We start from the raw sequence: 21,488 nt of genomic DNA, 5'->3' as shown, positions 1-21,488 counted from the left end.
ACAAGCAAAAAGAAAACCAGAAAGTCCACAGCTCCAGACGACGAGATTTGGATAAAGGAGGAGCCCAGAAAGATGACTGAATCAGAGGCCCGTGAAAAAAGACCGAAACTGAAAAATGTAGCAACACAAAGGAGAATGTTTCAAGGAAGGAGGGATCCACACAGCCAGATGCTGAGGAAAGATGAAGATAAAGACAGAAGTTTCCACTGAATCTGTCAACACTGAAATAACTGGCCTCCTTGACAAAAATAATTTTGGGAGACTGAAAAACCAACTTTAAGAGAAAAGTTACAGACTTCTCTGTCTGCCACACACCATGGGGAAAAAGCAACAGCTGAGGATATACACATCATTCTTCCCTGCAGGTTGCACCAGAACATTCTCCATGTCTCCTCCTCTGCCTCTGAGAGTTAAATCGTTTGGAATAACACAGAGATGGTGGTGCACAGGTAGTAACTGCACAGAAATCACCCTAAAATTAAGTGTTGAGAGAAAAGAAAAAAAAAAAATCTCTCCCTTGTATTGGGTAAATTCTGAATGCCTACAAGGGGAGGCTGTTTGCTATACTTAAAAAAAACAAAAACAAAAACAACAAAAACTAAAGATCTGTCACATGTGCCTTAGTTTAAAAAATCAGGCCTTCATACTTACAAAAATATAAATGCTACTATCCATCAGAGGAATCTAAAATTACTTCTGAAGATGTATTTTTGATCTATAACTTTATTTCCACATGATACACTCTAGTATAATGACTTCTGCACATTTGTGCTAACTGGCTTTGTTCTATCAGCCAAAAATATTCTTTGGAAAAGAAAAAAAAATCTGATAGGAGAAATACCAGGAAAGGAACCGGGTGGAGCTGAAGGGAAAAGAAAAGGGAGAATCTAAGCCAACATGCAATCTGGAGACAATCAGATCCACACTAATCCTGAGATGGTCGGAGTCCTAAACTGCTTGCAAACTATTTCATATCAATAGACACCATTTCAGCAAATAAATAACTAAAGTAAAGGGCAGTGCTAGGGAGGTAGAGTTAATGAGAATCCCTGGAATAAAGACAGGTTCTGGCTGATGCCTTCTATGTAAGGGAACCATTCCTTCCCATTTATCCAAGACAGTCCTGGATTTATGCCTGATGTCCTGATGTAATTATTACTTAGCACTACCTTCCATTCTTAAAAGTATCCCAGTTTGGTTGACAAATTATACGGTCATCTTATTATAAACTACACATTTCTAAAACCGAAAACATATATGCATTTAATTACTAAATGCTAAGAGAATACAATGTTATAAATTATGGGATTACAATCTACTCCTTTTTTATTTGAACCAGTTCTCATAGTTCTCCTAAAAAATGAAACATAATAAAAGGTAAGCTGCATTAAAAAATAAACAAAGTGTCATGGCTGTGTATAAATAAACAAACTAAAATGCAGTTCAAAACGCATTTGTATTTGCTGCTTTCAAATGCTGCACACTTGGTATCTTTTATTCAGTATTTATAATGATAAAAGCAAGAATATCAAGTTGATGGACTGATACCTACTTGCATCTCTCAAGCTGCTCAATAATAATCTTAGATATTTCAAGAGATTTACATGCAGCCAAGAATCTATAATCTTTTCCATGTTTTACCAATACCAGTAACACAGCACAGGCAATGGTGACTCTGGGGTGGGGTACGGGGAACAGTTTGCATTTCATACACTACTTTGGAAGCTGATAAATTACAGCCTGAAGGTCATTCAAACATCTAGGTTGAACTACGATGGTCAGAACACTGTGCTTTCCATGTTACCTTACTCTCCCACAGACAAATGGGTGAAGGCGTCTATTTACTGAGGTTAGTACAAAATAAGTAATATTCTTGTAAAGGTTATCTGAACTGTAATTTCAAGTATATAATCAATAATTAGTTCTACTTTTTAACAACCAGCAATATGTACCCAAAAGGCACATTCTCAACTCTCATAAATCCAAAGACTCTCAAATGAAAATGTAAGGTTTGATGGATCTCATGTGGACAACAGAACTCAAAATTACATGCAGAACATGTAGGGCAAACTTGGACAAATGATGTAGTAAAATGAAAGACACAATTTAACTCTAGCAATATTCAAAGACACCATTAAGTGAGCACTAAGATCAGTATTCAGAAGTATGGCTAATTTTGGCACGTAAAAAAAAAAAAAAGCAAGAAATGTCATATATATTATTATAGTTTCCAATATTATGGCATGCATCACATTGTACACATTACACTTACTGCCATATAATTCTCTGGATCCTCCGCCACACTTAACATAGTACTTTACCCACTGTAGATTCCTAAAATAATGAATACTAGCATATTTTTTCCAGGAAGGCTAAATGGAGACAAGCCCACCGGACTAGGGTAATAATTTCATTCAGTGATATGGCTGTCACAGTAAAAAAAAAAAAAAAAGATTCCCCTAATGGCCCTTGGCCTGTAGAACCTTACAGAGTTACAAGTAAACAAATCTTTAATGATTCTCAAGCACTATATTGTGCAATACATTGTTACCACACTGTGACCTCCCTTTGCTTTGTTAGTCAAGGACCTCACTCCACTTGGTTCTAATAAAAATTCCAAATTATCACAGGGAAATGTATATCAAAAAGTATACAGCTCTGAAAATGTCCACTACAGCCTTCTTCTAGTTTACATAATACAGACCTTGTCTTTTCAAAAAATTTTAGGTCTTTTACTATGGGCAAGCTATATAGAAATTTACCAGGAGAATGATAAACCATAACAAGGGAGGGAGGTCCAACAAAGATCACAGTAAGTATAAACAATCTGATCAAATGACTGCACAGAGGTTCACCCATATCACTCCACCAGATCATATTCATCCAAAGATGATACTATTACATACACTATATACATGTAACCATATGACAGATAAAAACTATATTAAAAACATTATGTATAATATAATGTATGTATATTGTATGTGCCTCCATATGTATCTCAGTACATACAAACTGAGATTTTAAGGTCACATCTCTCTAAGAATTCCAAAATTGGGAAAGGTTTCAAAAGGAAATTTATTCTTAGAACTGATCTTAACAGTAAAATTTACTAAGGGCCTCAAAACTTGTTTGTTCTACAAATTAAAACTGCACATTCACAATTTAGATGTAAAGTTGTACTATATAATTCCCCACAGCAGTTTCATTACATCATTTTGACAGAGACATGCCATCTTCTAACCTGTAGCTGTTTTTCTGGATGATACCATCTGATGTATCTTCTACCTCTTTAGCAGAAAATTCTAGAAGATGCCTCCTTTGATTTGCAGGGTTCACACTAGGATTCTTTCTCCTGGAATCCTGTTCCAACATGCTGAAAATTTTAAAAAGTGAAACAATAATTGAAATAAAAATATGTCACACATATGCATACTACATTAGCTCTAAAGCAAACCCAAATTCCTTCATAGGTTCATGCACACGGCATGAACACTAGGGACAGAAAACAAAATAGCACATTGGCTGTGGTCAAATCCCTCATCTGGCATCCTGTACATATGAAAAACAATTTTGAGGATAATTTTTGTTAAGTCTAAAAGTACCTCATTTTTAAACTGCTTAGACAGGAGCCCCTGGATGGCTCAGTTGGTTTAGCGTCTGCCTTTGGCTCAGGTCATGATCTCAGGGTCCTGGAAGCAAGCCCCACATCTGGCTCTCTGCTCAGCAAGGAGTCTGCTTCTCCCTCTCCCCCGACCCTTGCCCCTGCTCGTGCTCTCTCTCAAATAAATAAATAAAATCTTAAAAAAAAAAAAAATACAACATCAGTATTCTATATGCTTTAAAAACTCTACAATTACTATGTTATGTATGTATATAAAGTAGAAATAAATACAACATACATATAAACAAATTTTAAATTCAGATAATAACTGAAATAAGAAGTCCTCTTGGATGCTGCAAACTGATGTTTTCAATGAGGGAACACTTCAAATGAAAGTGAACTTTTCTCCTTATGGACAGCCAAATGCATTAACCTTTCACAATCCCAGAAGGCAGGCGATCAAATACAGATAAAAAATTATTTTTTTTCAAAGATTTATCTATTTATTTGAGAGAGCGTGTGCACATACACGTGCATGCAAGCAGGGGGAGGGGCAGAGGGAGAGAGAAAATCTTAAGCAGACTCCCCACTGAGCACAGAGCCCAATGTGGGGCTCCCATCTCATGACCCTGAAATCATGACCTGAGCCGAAATCAAGTCAGATGCTTAACTGACTGAGCCACCCAGCCACCCCACAAAAAATTATTTTAAAAAATACTTCTTTTTATTTACATGTAAAAGTTTCCTATTTCCTTCTTTCTCCCCATCTTCCCCCATACCTTCATTTATCGATATGTGTCCTCATGGTGGGCCTAAGTATTTGCGGCAAACAAATATATATACATACACACACATATAAAGCAAATACTGCAATAGTTATTTAACACTTTTAACTCACTAATCATGGGCTTAGAAATTTGGCTCACCAATAAGGTATTTTGTGTGTGTATGCTTTATTTTATAATGCCACGCACACAATTTACACTAGTTCTAATCTTGAAATTAAACCCAAAGGGAATTGCCTTAGGGAAACACAAAAGGGACACCGGATTCCACTGAGAGGGATGAAGAGGTAGACGAAAGAGAGGCTAATGAAAGCAGGTCACATTTAAGAGTCCTATGGTTCTAAGAGGAAAGGAGTTCCTCAGAGTAGGGCAGTTTGTCTCCACATCTGGGGAAAGCAGTGTTAGGGAAAACAGGAAGCAGGTACATCTCTCTAGAATCATCTTCTAATCTCTTAGTTTATTTCCCATTCTCCTCGGTTCTTTCCCCCACAAGAATCATTGCTGTCTGGTGGTCCATACACAGTACGCTGTAGCACTTAAGACATCCTGTAAAGCTTCAAAGGTGTACCACCAAATCACCAGCCTTGTGGGACATTTCATTTTGCTACAACTGAGGATACATTCTGTTACCACTCTATCTTTCAGACACAATGTTTGAGTGATCATACACAACACGAACCCTGCTGCAAATAAGGGAAAAGGCCTAGTGGAGTCTCTAGCCAAACTTAGGAAAACTTAGCTTGGTGCGTATTTAAGAAAATAGGGGAAAAGCTGTAGATAATAACTTTGTAGGGAAGACAAACAGAGAGTGTGATGATAACTGCAGAATTTTTTTTCTTTTTGCAACTTACTTCTCTGAAAAAGGTTGTACTTCTAAATCTTTCAGGTATGGTGCTAAACATTCTACTTAGGAATGTATAGTGTAAACAAAACAAAGTTAAGAACTTTCTCCTTGGTTTACAGAATCTCTGTTAATCCAACACCTACACTATATTAGTGACACACCCATGTAATAACATCCCCGTTGGTACAAGTACTCCCTCAACCCCTCCAATGACTAAGAGGGGCTCCACCACCCTATGAACAGTGTCTCCCCTTGTTTTAACTAGAAATGTGCTTCTTTATAACTTCCACCCTTTGGTTCTAGTTCTGGGCTTTGCAGCTGTTCAGACGAAGTCTAAGCAAGCCTCCTTCCAATGTCCAAAGATATCTAATACACCTCCTCCCCCGACCCCGCAGGCTTGCTTTCTCAAGGCTATGGTTTTTTCCACACGTTCTTCTCTGAAGCACAGTCTCAGTCTTCAGTCTATCTGGCCTCCCTCCTATCAATATGCCTCTCAGAAGTGGTGTCCAGAATGGGCTACGGTACTTCTCAGGCAGGATGACGAGCCAGGATGGAATAGATTAATTCCTTCCCACGTTCTAGCTACTACTCTCCCTCTGATGCAGTCTAATATCACACAGGCTTTGTTGGCAGTTACATCACACGTTATTTATATTGGGCCTGGTTTAATCAAAATCCCAACTCCCCTCACACACTGATTTTGACCCATTACCTTCTTTTCCATTCCTCTCCCACTTCCAATTTGAATTTATATAATTGAACGTTTTGATCCCAGCTGAATAATTTACATCAATTCCTTCAAAAATATCACTTTGTCTACCAATCAGTCAAGAACTTCTAGGATCCTAATTAGCAAAAGAAATTCTCCTTCTAAGTAAGGAACACCATGCCATCAACATCCTCAGCTGAGCTGTTGTTAAAATATTGAAAAGCTCAGGACAACGAAATCGAGCCATGGAGGATGCCCCTAGAGAAAGCCTTACAAAAATGTAAGTTTCACCACTTCTGAATTAATTATATCACATAGTCCAAAATTTCCCATCTTGACCATATAGATATTGCAAGACTGTTAAATAGCCTAAGATGCAAATATAGTAAAACAGTAACTGCCATTTGAGCACCTACTATGTATTAGAGAATGAATACTTAGTACAAGTTGAGGCTCAAAGAGTTTAAACAACTTGCCCAAGGTCATGCTCTAAGTAGTTAAAGAAGCAGAGATTTGGACCTAAGACTGGAACTCCATTACTGCATTATGTTGACATTTTTCAGAAGGACTGATTATTCAACATGCATTAAAATACCTCTTATGTTCCTGGAACCATATATAATGCTAAAGACTCAAAGATTAAAAAAAGGTAGGGGTGCCTGGGTGGCTCAGTCTACGGAGCATCTGACTCTTGATTTTGGCTCAGGTCATGATCTCAGGGCTGTGGGATCAAGCCCCAAATTGCTGGGCATAGAGCCTGCTTGGGATTCTCTCACTCCCTCTCCCTCTTAAAAATAAATAAATAAATAAATAAATAAAAAGCATGTTAAAAAAAAGATTTAAAAAAAGGAAAAATCAAATTACAGTATATGTGTGGGGGGTGTTGATACAGATAAAAGATAATAGAGTGATTAATGTCATCATAAAGTTAATGATGAATGCTACGGAAGCATACGGCTAAAGCACCTGATCTCTACTAAGAGGATCACAAAGTTATCTTAAATGAAAAGCAGTAAACAAACAGGTGGAAAAAGAAGAGGGAGTGAGGGAAGGCATTCCATACAGATGGAATAGTATATGAAAAAAAGCACATAGGTATAAGAGAGCATGTTTTGCTCAGAGAATTCCAAGTAAAGCAGGAGAGGGTGTGTGGGTGGACATAGCGAGAAGGGGATCATTTCAGAGAGAGAAGAGAAAGGGGACCAGAACGATAATGCAAGGCTAGATTATGGATGGCCTTGCCTGCCACAGTATCACTAAGCCTAGAAATTTAATCAAGTAACAAAAAACAAACCAAGCATGTTTTTTTCCTGTTTTAATTTTGGCTCTCAGTAACATATCCCTTTCTTATTATTTTTAAAGATTTCATTTTATAAAAAATCTCTACACCCAACATGGGGCTCAAACTTACAACCCCAAGATCCAGAGTCACGTGCTCTACTGACTGAGCCAGCCAGTCGCCCCTCTCATATCCCTCTCTGTATCGGATCTTCCCTATGATTGTTAAATTCCCTGGTCAAATGGGGGAATCTACATTCCTTCTTTTAAAAACTGGTATTACAATGATCTCCTCGTTATCTCGACTACTTGAAAAACAACAGATTACTAGAACAGTTCCCCTGCTTTCCTATGTCCTGGCTAAGGGGTGTAAATAAGCTTCTTAAAAGGAGGCTCCCTTGATAACTGCCAGGCCAAAGTGCTCCTGTGGTTTCAGCAAGTAACTTCACTGTGTTTCCTTGAATTCCACCGTCAACTAGCAATTAACACTCTTGTTCAGAAAGCACCTTCCTCTCACGGTGATTCTCAAAGTGTGGTACTTGGACCAGCAGCATTAGCATCACCTGACAGCTGGTTAGAAATGCAAATTCTCAGGCCCCACCCCATTCGTACTCACCCAGGAACTCTAGGAATGATGCCCAACAACTCTCTGTTTTAACTAGCCATCTAGGTGACTCTGACACACTCAAATGTCTGAGAACTACCATTTTAAGTAATCTTGTTTTACACATCTTTCCTATCTCATTCCCTAAAAATTACACATTTTTCACAGTGAATCCAACAGAAGTGGACAACCTAGGGGGGAAGGACGGTGGGGGGGCGGGGGGGTCAGACAGGAGGTATGTGGAAAGGTATAATCAAAAGTGGACATCTGTATGGTTTATGCATGATTTATAAAGTAAATCTGTTCAGCATTATTAATACTTGAAGTTTTAAAAGAGCCTTTCTACTGATCATTGTTCTTTTGATGATGTTAATACGACTATGAAGACAGGCATTTCAATTCACGATTTATGGCTGTTCCAAGCAAATGCCCTGAGTTCAACCATCAGTTTAGTTTATTCCATCTGTAGCTGAGATGCACTACAGTCACTCGGCAGCCGCACTTGCCGGAAATCATTTTTGATGTTGACTGGTTTGGCTCCTAAGTGATCACTATTTTTCACTGCTGCCCACACAGGTAATGACTATCACAGTGTAATGGCAATTTAACCTTAGCCTTAGCTACTCTAGTAACTTCTACCCTTTATTACCTCAACTTTATCATCTACTCATTGGCCCAGAATGTATTTTGAAAAATACAGTAAATTTTGAAAAGAGGGGCGCCTGGGTGGCTCAGTCATTAAATGTCTGCCTTCGGCTCAGGTCATGATCCCAGGGTCCTGGGATCAAGCCCCATATTGGGCTCCCTGCTCCGTCGTGGGAAGTCTGCTTCTCCCTCTCCCACTACCCCTGCTTATGTTCCCTCTCTCGCTGTCTCTATCAAATAAGTAATAAATAAAAAAATCTTAAAAAAAATTTTTGAAAAGAATCTGTTAAAGTTTTTCACTTATTTGTTTTTGGTTGTTGTTGTCCATTTGGCCTCCATTCCTTGCAGATTTTTTTAAGTCTTAAAATGAAATTTCTCTTAAGCTAAATTACAGACAAACCGACTGTCCAACTCAGCTCAAAAAAACTATAAATGCTTAAACCCTATGAAATGATCTACAGAAACTAATTTTAACCATTTGAGTAACTGCAGAATTATATTTCCCCTGTTTTTATTAATATTTGAAAGACATGAAAGAGCTTTATTTCACTGCCAGAATTCAAGACTGTCTTAGGTCCAAGTGTGACACCACAAATATTAACAAGGAATCTGACAGTAGCCAAATGTACGAAAGAGGAGGGGAAAATTGTGGATGTGAACTTTTAGATTCTTGGCATGACCATTTATGTTAATTTTGGAAGAATTAGATTTCTTTTTTTTAAATTTTTATTGTTATGTTAATCGCCATGTTACATCATTAATTTTTGATGTAGTGTTCCATGATTCACTGTTTGTGCATAACACCCAGTGCTCCATGCAGAATGTGCCCTCTTTAATACCCATCACCAGGCTAACTCATCCTCCCACCCCCCCCCCCCCCCCAGAACCCTCAGTTTGTTTTTCAGAGTCCATCGTCTCTCATGGTTCGTCTGGAAGAATTAGATTTCTAATAATACAAAGAGATGGCTCAGAGTCACAGGAAGGGTGAGTGTAGTAAGGGCAATGACTATTTATAGTTCACAACATTAATAAAACAGTCTAATCAAACTCTTTTCATGATTAGCTTAAATTAGGTTCTATTCTGTATTTTTAAATAAACTAATAAATATTAAGGAAATGAAAGTCCCCACCTCTCTGTGATCAGAAACATGTTATTCCACAAGAGTGACAAGAGTTTTAAGCCACAAAATAATCATTACACCAGTAAACCTTGCTCATGTCACGGGCCAACAGGCCTGAAAGCACAGACTGATAAAAACACAAATAATTTCAATTTCCCCAAAAGTCTGGAAAAAGTACTATAATAATTGTTACCTTACTTTTTCATTTACAAAAATTCTAAAAGCCAACAACTGTTTTAGATTATCTGTGAAGCCACTTAATTGTTAAGAAATGATCTCAGGGGCGCCTGGGTGGCTCAGTCGGTTAAGCGACTGCCTTCGGCTCAGGCCGTGATCCTGGAGTCCCGGGATCGAGTCCCGCATCGGGCTCCCTGCTCGGCGGGGAGTCTGCTTCTCCCTCTGACCCTCCCCCCTCTCCTGTTCTCTCTCTCTATCTCATTCTCTCTCTCAAATAAATAAATAAATAAACCTTTAAAAAAAAAAAAAAGAAATGATCTCAGATAACCAATTTTCATACCAAGTGGCTGAACAAAAAACAATACAGTTCCAAATCCATTCTACCCTTTGCAAACCTGCTTTCTTACAGTACGTACAAGCAGATCAATTTTAAATTCAAGCCATCTCAGCACGTAAGAATCCTACTGGTTTTCATCTCCCAAAGAAACCCACATGCTGCTGCTGTTGATCGGAGAACCATCCATGAAAATCTGAAATCACTTGAAGCTGAAAAGAGCATGGAGTTCTTCCAGCTTTAATGCAGGATGGTGGCAAGAGCACAAAATTTGGAGTCAAGAGATCTGGGTGCAAGGTGTGGCTCTGAGACTCCTCACTTGAGGAGACTTTCTCTTGAGCCTCCAATTCCTCACGTGTACAAGAGGAAAAATAACAAATATTTCACAGTTTTCCAAAGATTCAAGTGAAATGACAGATGTGAACATACTTTTATAAATCAAAAAGTGCTATGTGTCCCAAGGATGACATCGAGCAATTGGTGGCACAGCTCACCAGGTTCTGCCCTTTCTCAGCACAGCAACTGGAGTGACTGTTTTAAAATCTGGGTCAGATTATGTCGTCACTTCTCTGTTCAGACCTTCAGACAGCTCCCCATTTCTACCATGCAAAAGCCCCAAATCTTAAAATGACCAAGGCCCCACTAAACTCAACCCATCCATCTTACCTCTCTGGCCTCATCACCGACTAGTCTCCCCCTTGCTCACTTCAGTCCAGTCACCCTGACCTCCTTGCTTTTCCTTGAACGTGCAAGGCATGCCTCCACTCTAGAGCCCTTGCATTGGCTGTTTCCTCTGCCAGGAATGCTCTTCCCCCACATATCTATATGGCTGGCCCTCTCTTTAAGCCTTGGTGCAAATGTCTACTTTACAATGATCACTATTTAAAACTACAGTTCCAACAACCACCCTCAGACTTGTAAAACAATTCACTCTACTATAGTTTACCCCCTTTGTTCAAAGAAACTACAACTCTATCATTGTATTTGCTTACTATGTTTACTGTCAGTCTGTCCTCACTAGAATGTAAGTTAAGGAGCACAGGGACCTCTGTTTTGTTCTAGGACAATGCCTAGTTCAGAGAAGATATTCCCTCACCTTTTTTTTTTTTTTTTAATACCAAACAGATGAAATGTATGTAGCATTCTGCCTCCTGTTAAGAGAAAAATCTACTAGATCTTCATTTTAGGGACACTAACTCACAACTCAAGAATGGCAGGTGGTGAACTCATTATTACACCATCTCCAGATCCAGGAACAGGAAATTATGTTAATTTTCATTGCAACTGAGGCTAAAGACAAAAAGTTCCCTAAGGGAGTTCTCCAAATCTTAAAGAAGTTTTTTCTGTTTATTGAATGGTTTACAAATGATTTTTGCAGGCTAGTAGTAACTGGGGGTAATTTACTAGAAACAGAAATGTGACTGAATAAAGAAATAAATCTTTAAATCAAGATTTTAAAAACCTTCTAAATAGCAGTTCTCAGAACCAGGGATTACCAGACCCTGAGAAGAAACATGTACTTTACGGTGGCAGTTTGCCAAGTGAGCCAACATGAGCAAGAAAACAGCATGAGATCCTTTCACTCATTCACTGAACAATTATAAAGTAAGCACTCTTCTAATAGGTGATGCTCATTCTTGGAACCCCGCCACTAAACTAAGAGGAAAGCCAAGCAGCTTGTGGAGAGGCCTAAATGAAGAACGGAGAACCCTGGCCCATAGCCCTGGCAGTCTCAGCTGAAGCCAGCACCAACTTCCTGACCATGATGCGTGAGTCATCTTGAAAGCGGTCCACAAACCCAAGCCACCCCAATTAACACTGCATGGGAGCAAAGAGCTGTCTCTACTGAGCCCTGCCCAAATCGTAGAGCTTAGCAAAGTAAAGTTGTCTTAAGCCTTTCAGTTTTAGGGTGATTTGTTACACAGCAATAGATAACTAATACACCATACTTAATTGCTGAAGTCAGTGACTCAATGTTTAATATAAAGTTTGTGCGTAAACAACTCTTTGGTATCTTCTCACTTGAGAAAGGCACCCTCTGATCATTCTAAATGTCAAAAAGATGCCTGTAAATTTGAGTACAATCACTTCTCTGTTATATTTAAATCAATCTAGTCAACTTATGAGTATATTCTCTTCCTTTCACAGCCAATCCTAAGCTTTCAAGGGATGGGTAAAGTTACTGGATCGAGTCCTAACTCCTCCATCTATAAATACCAACTACTTCTTTCTCCCCTGCCCGAGTGGCTCTATTAGTGATTAAGACAAAGGCTCCAAAGGCAGACTTTGAATCCTAGCTTTGCAACATTATTAGCTGTGATTTTAGTCTCCTTATCTGTAAAACAAGAGATAATAACACCTTTCCTCATAGTTCTGGGAGAATTAATTTACAAAATTGCTTAGGCTCATTTGCTTGGTACAAGGTATTTGATAAAAAATAGTTTAACACAACAAATACAAAAACCACTACCTTTACCAACCAAGCACGGATGATATCAACATACAGCCAACCTAGATTATTCTAGAACTAATTCTCTTCTCTTTTTCATTCATCTTCTTTTCTTCCAACAGTCTTATTTCCATCTATCTCTCATTTTCAAATTCACAACAGTAACAACAAACCCACATAGGAAGGAAAAATGAAAACAAGTAATGCTGCTTTACTGAGAAGGGCTGAGAGAGAAAACCATATAAGGCATATGGACTCTCTGTGATTCCCTAATTCTAGCTCCTCAGAGGTCATGGACTATGATAAATTGACTGTGGACAGAATATATTAATGCCAGTTTTTGTTCAGAACGCACAGACAACGTGAAGTCTAAATGTACACCACACACTCATGGTTCATGCATGCTACACTGGCCGTAACTCAGTTAAAAACAATCTGTACAGGGGCACCTGAGTGGCTCAGTCATTAAACGTCTGCCTTCAGCTCAGGTCATGATCCCAGGGTCCTGGGATTGAGTCCCACATCGGGCTCCCTGCTCCTCAGGTAGCCTGCTTCTCCCTCTCCCACTCCCCCTGCTTGTGTTTCCTCTCTTGCCGTCTCTCTCTGTCAAATAAATAAAATCTTTTTAAAAACAAACAAACAAAAAAAAAAAATCTGTATAATGGCCCTTAAAATACTTACGTTTCAAATGCTTCCTGAAATGACAAAACAGCTCAAATCTGGAGAAAATAAGGCATTAATATCAAACTGCCTAGAAGCTTAAATGATATATGATAAGTACACATATACTTTCTTAAAATCAGAAGTTTCAGTTATCCTACACTACCTTAATACTAGGCTAGACCTTCCCTTACTACAAGTAAAGTTGTGTATTCCTTTATCATTTACGTTTTGATCAAAATTTTTTTTTAAGATTTTATTTCTTCATTTGACAGAGAAGAGACAGTGAGAGAGGAAACACAAGCAGGGGGAGTGGGAGAGGGATAAGCAGCTTCCCGCGGAGCAGGGAGCCTTATGTGGGGCTCAATCCCAGGACCCCGGGATCATGACCTGAGCCGAAGGCCGATGCTTAACAACTGACCCACCCAGACCCCCCCATTTTGATCAACTTCTATAGCAGGATTCTACCTGAATATACTAAGTACTGGAAATGGCGGTTGAGAAAGCTGCTTCAGACACACCATACGGGTTGACTAAGATTTGGGGCCTGAAGAAAACATCAAAGTACCCAACTTAAACTTTGACAGTTTTCTCATCTGCCCTGGTTTCTCAGTGACCCCCTCTCAAAAGATAGAAAGCAGCAGAAGTTACATTACCTCCTTTTATCTTGAAAGTGACACAGTGACTTACTCAAGGTAAAGAAGGCAACTGGCAAAGGATGTAGGTTTCTGATTTCAAATGCCCTTCCCCTTACTGTAACAACTCAAGTCTGGGACAAAAGGTAGCCAAGCAATGAATGCTAAGGCCACTGGTACTCTCTATAAATCTCCCAATATACAACTCACCTGAAGTCCAAAACTAAAGAATATCAACAGATTTTTCCATGCCCTCAAAACTCAACTCTGCACTTGACAGACTCTAAGCCATTTTTTTAAACAAAGGATGAAATCTACAGAGGCTGGAAGAAAAAGAGAACCAATTACTCTGCACGGATACTTTTTTGAAGAACATGAATAAATGAGACGATTTGGGGAACGGATTGCCCTTAGCTCTATTACCTCTATGCAAGCCCAGATTCAGTAACACCTGCTATTTAGATGTATTCTATTTCTTCAGTTTATGTGTCACTTTGATAAATGTGGAAAGTACTTTTAGCCAAGAACTTGAATTAGCTTTCATTTTAAAATCTGGCTGAACAAAACCATGTATACTTGGTGGTTTGAATTCTGACATTTAAGTTATACAGTAACTTTTAACCTACAGCCAATAATGATTTCATACAGCAAAATGTGCTCAGCAATTGAACAGGAATTAGAGCCAGATTTGGGGACAGGCTCATCTCAGGATAAGAAGCTAGAGTTTTTCCTGTAAAAATTATGAAAAGCTGACAAACTTAGAGAATGCTAGAATAAAGACATTTTATTTCTAACCAGTTCCAGACAACTCAAATTCAATGCCATATTTTCTGTGGTCAGCTTTTCCTTAACACAGTCTCATAAGCAAACCACAGAGTAGCTGGCCCTTAAATAGTATGATTTACCCTTCTTCATCCAAGTCTAATGTCTCAAACTATAAAGATTCCATTCTAGTGAGGGGACAGCACCTAACCCAGAACAAACAAGGAAAAAGCACTGTCAACTTCAAACACCTGTAATTTTTTTAAGACCTAGCATACTCAAAACCTCCTTAGATACTGCTTTGTATTTTCAGAAAAGGAGGATGATGACAGTGACTTTTAAAATAGAAAGGGGAAACATAACAAAGGAATCTATGAACTGCAGTCCTATGTGCCAGGAAGAAGTTCCCCTCACAAGGTTATGCTGTGGCTCTTATTTAGTACAAAACAGAGGTCCATACATTTCCTCAATTATGTAAGACAAACCTTTGAGTATAGAGGTGTCTGCAGATTTAATAAAACTTCTCGTATATACATTATCTTCTAATCCAATGGATAAGTGCTCTTACAATTTCCACAGAGGCCAAGGTAAAGGGGGAAGGGAGGAGGAAGGGAGGGAGGAAGGAAGAAAAGAAGGGAGGGAGGGAGGGAGGGAGGGAGGGAGGGAGGAAGGAAGGAAGGAAGGAAGGAAACACTACACAGTTTTCAACTCTAGACATACTTCAGAATCACCGGGGGGAAACATTTTGTTTAAAAACAACTGAATCAGGGCGCCTGGGTGGCTCAGATGGTTGGGCGTCTGCCTTCGGCTCAAGTCATGATCCCAGTGTCCTGGGATCGGGTCCTGCATCGGGCTCCCTGCTCCTTGGGAGCCTGCTTCTCCCTCTGCCTCTCTCTCTCTCTCTCATTCTGTCTCTTATGAATAAATAAAATCTTTTAAAAAAATAAAATAAAATAAAAACAACTGAATCAGGGGCGCCTGGGTGGCTCAGTCGTTCAGCATCTGCCTTCGGCTCAGGTCATGATCCCAGGGTCCTGAGATTGAGCCCCACATCGGTCTCCCCGCTCGGCGGGAAGCCTGCTTCTCCCTCTCCCTCTGCTTGTGTTCTCTCTCTCACTGTGTCTCTGTCAAATAAATAAAATCTTTAAAAAAATAAAAAATAAAAACAACTGAATTAGACCCATCCTACCAGATTCCACAAGTTTTGGGAAGGGCTCCTCCCTTTTGAAGATTTCCTAGTGATTATTAATGTACAGCCATGGTCGAGAACCCCTATGAGAAAATGTAACAAAAAATCATCCAAATTTTTTTTCATCCAAACTTTTAAGGAGGCAAGGAAAATTTGCAAAACCTCAAACTTCTGCGGTGAAAACTGTAGTCCCTTTAATTACTCAACAGTTCACCAAACTCGGAACAATAAACGACAGGCTGCAAGTAGGGTTCAGACCGACGTTTCTCCAACTAGCTCTTAACCATCCGGTTTTATAAAGACGGAAGTATTTTTAACACAATTTATCGCTGGTTAAACTTTATGTTGCCAACAGAACCTTTTGGAAAGTCTTTTCTTCCATCAAGATTAATCTATGTTCCCTTTTTCTTCCCTTATTTCCCCCCGCTTTTCTTAAATTAATTCCACTTCCCTCCACCAAGAAATATTTTTACACATGTCTAAAAGGAACACTGCTCATTCCCTCCACCATACCCTATTTCCTTGCTATCTGTACAAGTCTGAAATTTACATCAACCCTGAAGGTATGGGGGAGAGCTAAACTTCCCTAATGTCAAAATGGTCTTAACGTACAAACTTAAAATAACAACAAAACAGAAACACATCAGCACAGAGTAGCAATGAAAACCATGCCTCTGGTATGACCAACATCGAGTATGTGAACACTGCTTTAAGAAATCAGGAACCATGGAGCCTGGGTGGCCCAGTTGGTTAAGCGACTGCCTTCGGCCCAGGTCATGATCCTGGAGTCCCGGGATCAAGTCCCGCATCGGGCTCCGTGCTCGGCGGGGGGTCTGCTTCTCCCTCTGACCCTCTCCCCTCTCGTGCTCTCTCTCTATCTCATCCTCTCTCTCAAATAAATAAATAAAATCTTTAAAAAAAAAAAAGAAATTGGGAACCCAAGAGGAGGAAATTCTAAAAATTAAGCCCCCTCCCTACAGTGAAAATCTCTCTTCCTCCACCTCATAAAATTTAAACTTGATAACCACTTATACTGTGTCCACCAATTCCAACATCCCCAGAAGACCAAGTATATGAAAAATGAGAAGAAACTATAAGGCAGAAAGTAGTAGTAATGAGATAAAGAGAATAGGTTATGAAAATTAAGGTATCTTAAAAAACATAAAACTAGAAAAAAAATACGAAAATTTAATCAGTCATAAGAGCCCCAGGAAGTGAGGACTTTTTTTTTTGCCTTATGTGTTGTTTTTTTTAAGGCAACAAGGGTAGACAGGGGTGAATAACTTCTTCTCCATCTCTGTATCATACCTTGATTAGTGTCGTGCAACCTACACCTCCCATGGAACCTCTGTCTCTCCTCTCCTTATAAATCTTTAATTTCATTCTCCTGGGTGAAACCTTTCTTATAATCACCATCTCCACTTACCTCCTCCTCTTCCCAGTATGACACTCACAACACACACCATGTTACTAGGTACTCACTAGAACGATACCATGCAATGGTCACTGTTTGGGGTCTTCTCCTCCGCAGGGAACGTGATGCCCTGTAGGGGACTGGCCACAGCCTACCCTTTCGGCCCTACTGCTTTCCACTCCCCATCAGATAGTCTACACTTATTCCCATTCTGGCAGTCCCTTGTTCATCTGTTCAGTCGCTCAACCACATCCAACAAAGATTTGTTAAGTAGCTCCACTATGCCAAGCATGATCTAAGAGTCAAGTGAGCACTAGCCATCTCTGACTGCTTCTTAACTGCAGGTAAAAACCCATCCTCCCTAACTCTGCCTGGAATGCCCATCTCTCCTTGCCGGCCTGACAAAATCCTTCTTGGTAATTCAGTGCAGCATTTTTGTGTGTGTGTCTGCCATGTACTGTACATATTATGCTAGATGCTGAGGATATAATAAAAAAATGGACTGCGGCAGAGCTTCTCAAAAATAAAGAAAAAGAAAACAACACAAGAGCTATAGCAGTGAAGACAGACAGACCAACAAATAACTGGCCAGTGCAACAAGTTCTATGATATGTAAACAGGATGATTTGGGAGCACCATGCAGAAATACTTAGCCTGGCCTACGTGTGAGTTAAACCTGCTCAATGTGTGACTTTTGAATTTTATAATAACAGTTCTCTTGCTTTCCTTTATAGCTTTCACACATACGTACATACATTACATATGGTACAGTTCTTTTGGTCTGAACTTGATATATATGTAATCATACTGTAAATACTCTTCTGCAATTTGCTTTTTCCATGTAACATGATACTTCCTACGAGGTCTGATAAATAGTATTTTTAATATCATTAATAATTTCATTATGATTTCTTCTTTGATCTATGAGTTATTTAGAACTGTGCTTTTTAAGTTTTAGTAGAATAGAAGGTCTTATCTTTTTGTTATTGATTTCTAGTTTAATTACACTGACAGTGAATGTAGTCTACATGTTAGTCTGAAATCTGTTGAGACTTCCTTTATGATCTAGCACAGATCAGTTGAAAAACTCTATGTGTTGATAAATGTAGTGTTTATCTAAATGGCCATTAGATCAGGTTTCAAAATGATAACATTCCAATCTTCTCTATCCTTGCAAGATTTTGTCGGTGTGCTCTATCAAGAGAGGCACACTCACATATCCCACTATGGCAGTGAAATGCCAGTTTCCCCTGTAGTTCTATTAACGATTGTTTCCAAGCTCTATTATTAGCTTTATACTAATTTAGAATTATGTATCTTCCTGGTAAACTAACTTTTTAATCAACAGGTAAGTAATTATGTCTAATAATGCTTTCTCCTTAAAGTATATGTGTCTGATATTAATAAACTCCAGCTTTCTTTTCACTACCATTTGCTTTTTCTATCCGTTGACTTTTCAACTTTGACTCTCTGTAGCTTGACACTTTTAGGCATTTCTCCTGTAAAAGGCATAAAGTCGAATTCTGCCTCCCTACCACCACTACCCGCCCACGCCCCCCAGCCCCAGTCTGACAATCTTTGCCTTCTAAATGCAGAGTTCAGTCCATTTCCACATATTGTGATTATGGATAATATTCTAGATTCATTTCTACTATCACAGTTTGTGCATTCATATTCTCAGAGTCTCTTTCCCTCTTTTCATGCCTTCTTTTGGGTTGTTCTGTCCATCTCAGTGATATTTCTTCCACTAGATTTCGAAATGATACACTCCAATTATATTTTGTTAGGAGTTAACCCAAAACTTTAAAATGCTAATATAACTTAACAAGTCTAAATAATTAATATTTTTACCTACTTCCTAAACAAGAATAAGAACTTTGAATATTTTCACTTCCATCACACCCTTCCCAATTTATCAGGTATTATTGTACAGAAAATACTTCCACCTTCATTTGTTCTAACCTTACAAACTAGACATTCTTAATGTTTTAGATCATCAACTTTTTTTTAAAAAGCTTTACCTACAACTATTATTTTTGTCGTTGTTGGCCATTCATTTCTGCATCTCAAACCTTTCCTTGAAGTTATTTTCCTTCTTCCTGAATACCCTGACACTTTTTAAGATCACAGGCTAATTATTTTATACATTGTCCCCTCTGTGCGGATTTATCTGGTATTTTTTTCATTATAAAATTTAGGTTATTCATTTTTGGCTAGAATAACACATAAGTGATATTGTGTCCTTTTCAGTGCATCTCATCAGGAGGTACAAGATGTCAGAATGTTTCCTGACGAATACTACTTTGATTACTCGGCGATGGTAGTGTGACCTCCTCTCTTAAATCTGTGTTTTCCATCTTGTCTCTGTTACACTCTGTATTTCTTCAGCCCTATTTTCCCATTCACAATTTCTTTCTTCACATACGCCTATTTTGTTGTTTTAACCTGGGCATTGTTCTTCTAATTTTAACTTATTATCACATTTCTAGATTATTTTCAAAATGTCTGGTTCATTTCTGATAGTGTTTTGTTCCTCTGTCATTCTTTAATGCCCTCTTCTATTTCACATATTTATTTTACACCTTAGTATCTGTTGATTCAAATATCTGTAGTCTTCAGAGTATGATTCTGTAGTTTGTTATTTCCTTCCAACTCTTGTTCATGGTGGCTTGTTTCTTAGTGTGATTAATGATTTTGGGGGAGATGATGTTGGCTCATGTTCAGTTGGAACTGATCTGCAGCGGTTTTTCAGGATGGATGTTTATAGCACTTTCCTCTGAGAAGAGTTTGCATTTGTTTCTGCCAGGAGCCTAGCAGTACCAACAGAGGGCCCCTTAAACTAAATTTTTGTTTGGTTTTTTGAGGAGTCACAACAGTAGTATAAATTCAGGCTCAAACCTACATGAGTTAAGGCTTGTGATGATCAGTTCTCAGGGAGACTTTTTCTTTATGTCCATCCTACTCAAAGCCAATACCAAGACAGGTACTTATCAATACTCTCCCTATGTAGTTTGACAACCTACTTTTCCCCCCTCTTTTTAGCAACTGAAAATGTCATTCTTTGGAAGTTCCAGCTTTATTTGGGTTTGGGAAGGGGGGATGGGGCTCAGTTGTGACTTCCTACCTTGTTCAGAACCCCAGAGCGTTCTTGTCACCAGACTCTAGGCTAACGGATCAGGAAATAGCATCACTTCCAATGCTAGCTTATAATGGATTCACGTTATCTTTATATTTCTGGCTTCTAAGAAGTCCTTACTCTGTCTTCAGTTCAGCCATTACATAAAAGAGTTTTGATGTGTTTTTTAATCCAGCATTTTTTGGTGTATAGAACTGCAAAGAGGTTCTCCATACCTCTAGCCCACCATATTGCCAAAAACAGAAGTCCTTAAGGTTTCTTGGACAATGGTAGAAAAAAACTACTTTATGGTATAGTAGAGAAGGCAGAGTTTTCAATAATTTTAAAAAGAGACCTTGCTTAAATTTCCAGTTCTTTATGAAATAGGACTAATAATCATAGAATCAACCTTAATGAACAGTAAGAAGAGGGTTTCCTACAGTTCACATTTGTCCAGTTTAGCCATTCCCTGCTGCCCAGAGTTACTGTTTTTATAGACCACCCAGAGTGGGCCAGCTCTTTGAATCTTGTGCCAGAAAAAGCTAGATGCTGTCTTTACCATCCACGTAACATCAATAAGGTCAGAAAAATTAACGCTTTTAAGTCTGTTCGGCTTATTTTCTTTTTCTGTGTGATGACTATTCAGTAACCTAAAACTCCTCAAACTAGTCAGTGTTGCTGCACAAAACTCTTACCTTAGATGTAAGATGTATTTACATTTCATCACCACAAGTGCCTTCAGGAAATGTTTCTTAAGACATACCTATAGGCAGCAAACTTGTGTGTTAGATAGTTTTTCACTTGGACCCATACCAATATGGCACAGAAGTTCAATTCTACACTGAATATCTGAAATAACACTGACAACTTTATTATGGTAATGTGATCTGTTCTGAAAGAGTTTAGTTTCCTAAATTTAAAATGCTTTGGAAATCTCTCATTAAAACGTCTGCTTGTCTGGCCAGACTTAGTTTTGTGGTACTTGAGAAAAGTTCAGTTAGAACTCACAATCTGTTTTTTTCTATACCAATTAAAACACAATAATGCTTGCTTAAGGTTTAGAGATATACACGGCCATGGGTGTGGAAGTTATTCAATAAATACATTCCAGGTGGTATTAATAAGGTTCAAGTGGGGAGTTTCTGCTCCTCTGGCAGATTCCC

The 21,488-nt window shown here is 38.7% G+C and overlaps 1 protein-coding gene across 1 annotated transcript in view; it reads right to left on the bottom strand.

Moving 5' to 3' along the window:
• The window catches only part of ATF6 (activating transcription factor 6), a 207,380-nt gene that overhangs the window by 130,976 nt on the left and 54,916 nt on the right, over positions 1-21,488 (bottom strand). The window contains exon 11 of the mRNA XM_025892064.2: positions 3,245-3,376. Coding sequence (XP_025747849.2) covers positions 3,245-3,376 — 132 coding nt within the window. The remainder of the gene's footprint in view (positions 1-3,244; positions 3,377-21,488) is intronic.

The sequence above is a fragment of the Callorhinus ursinus genome, unplaced genomic scaffold (assembly GCF_003265705.2).
Source record: "Callorhinus ursinus isolate GAN/ISIS: 27379988/994484 unplaced genomic scaffold, GSC_fseal_2.0 scaffold54, whole genome shotgun sequence".
In the NCBI taxonomy this organism is placed as follows: domain Eukaryota; kingdom Metazoa; phylum Chordata; class Mammalia; order Carnivora; family Otariidae; genus Callorhinus; species Callorhinus ursinus.
This window is presented reverse-complemented; position numbering and strand designations above follow the sequence as displayed.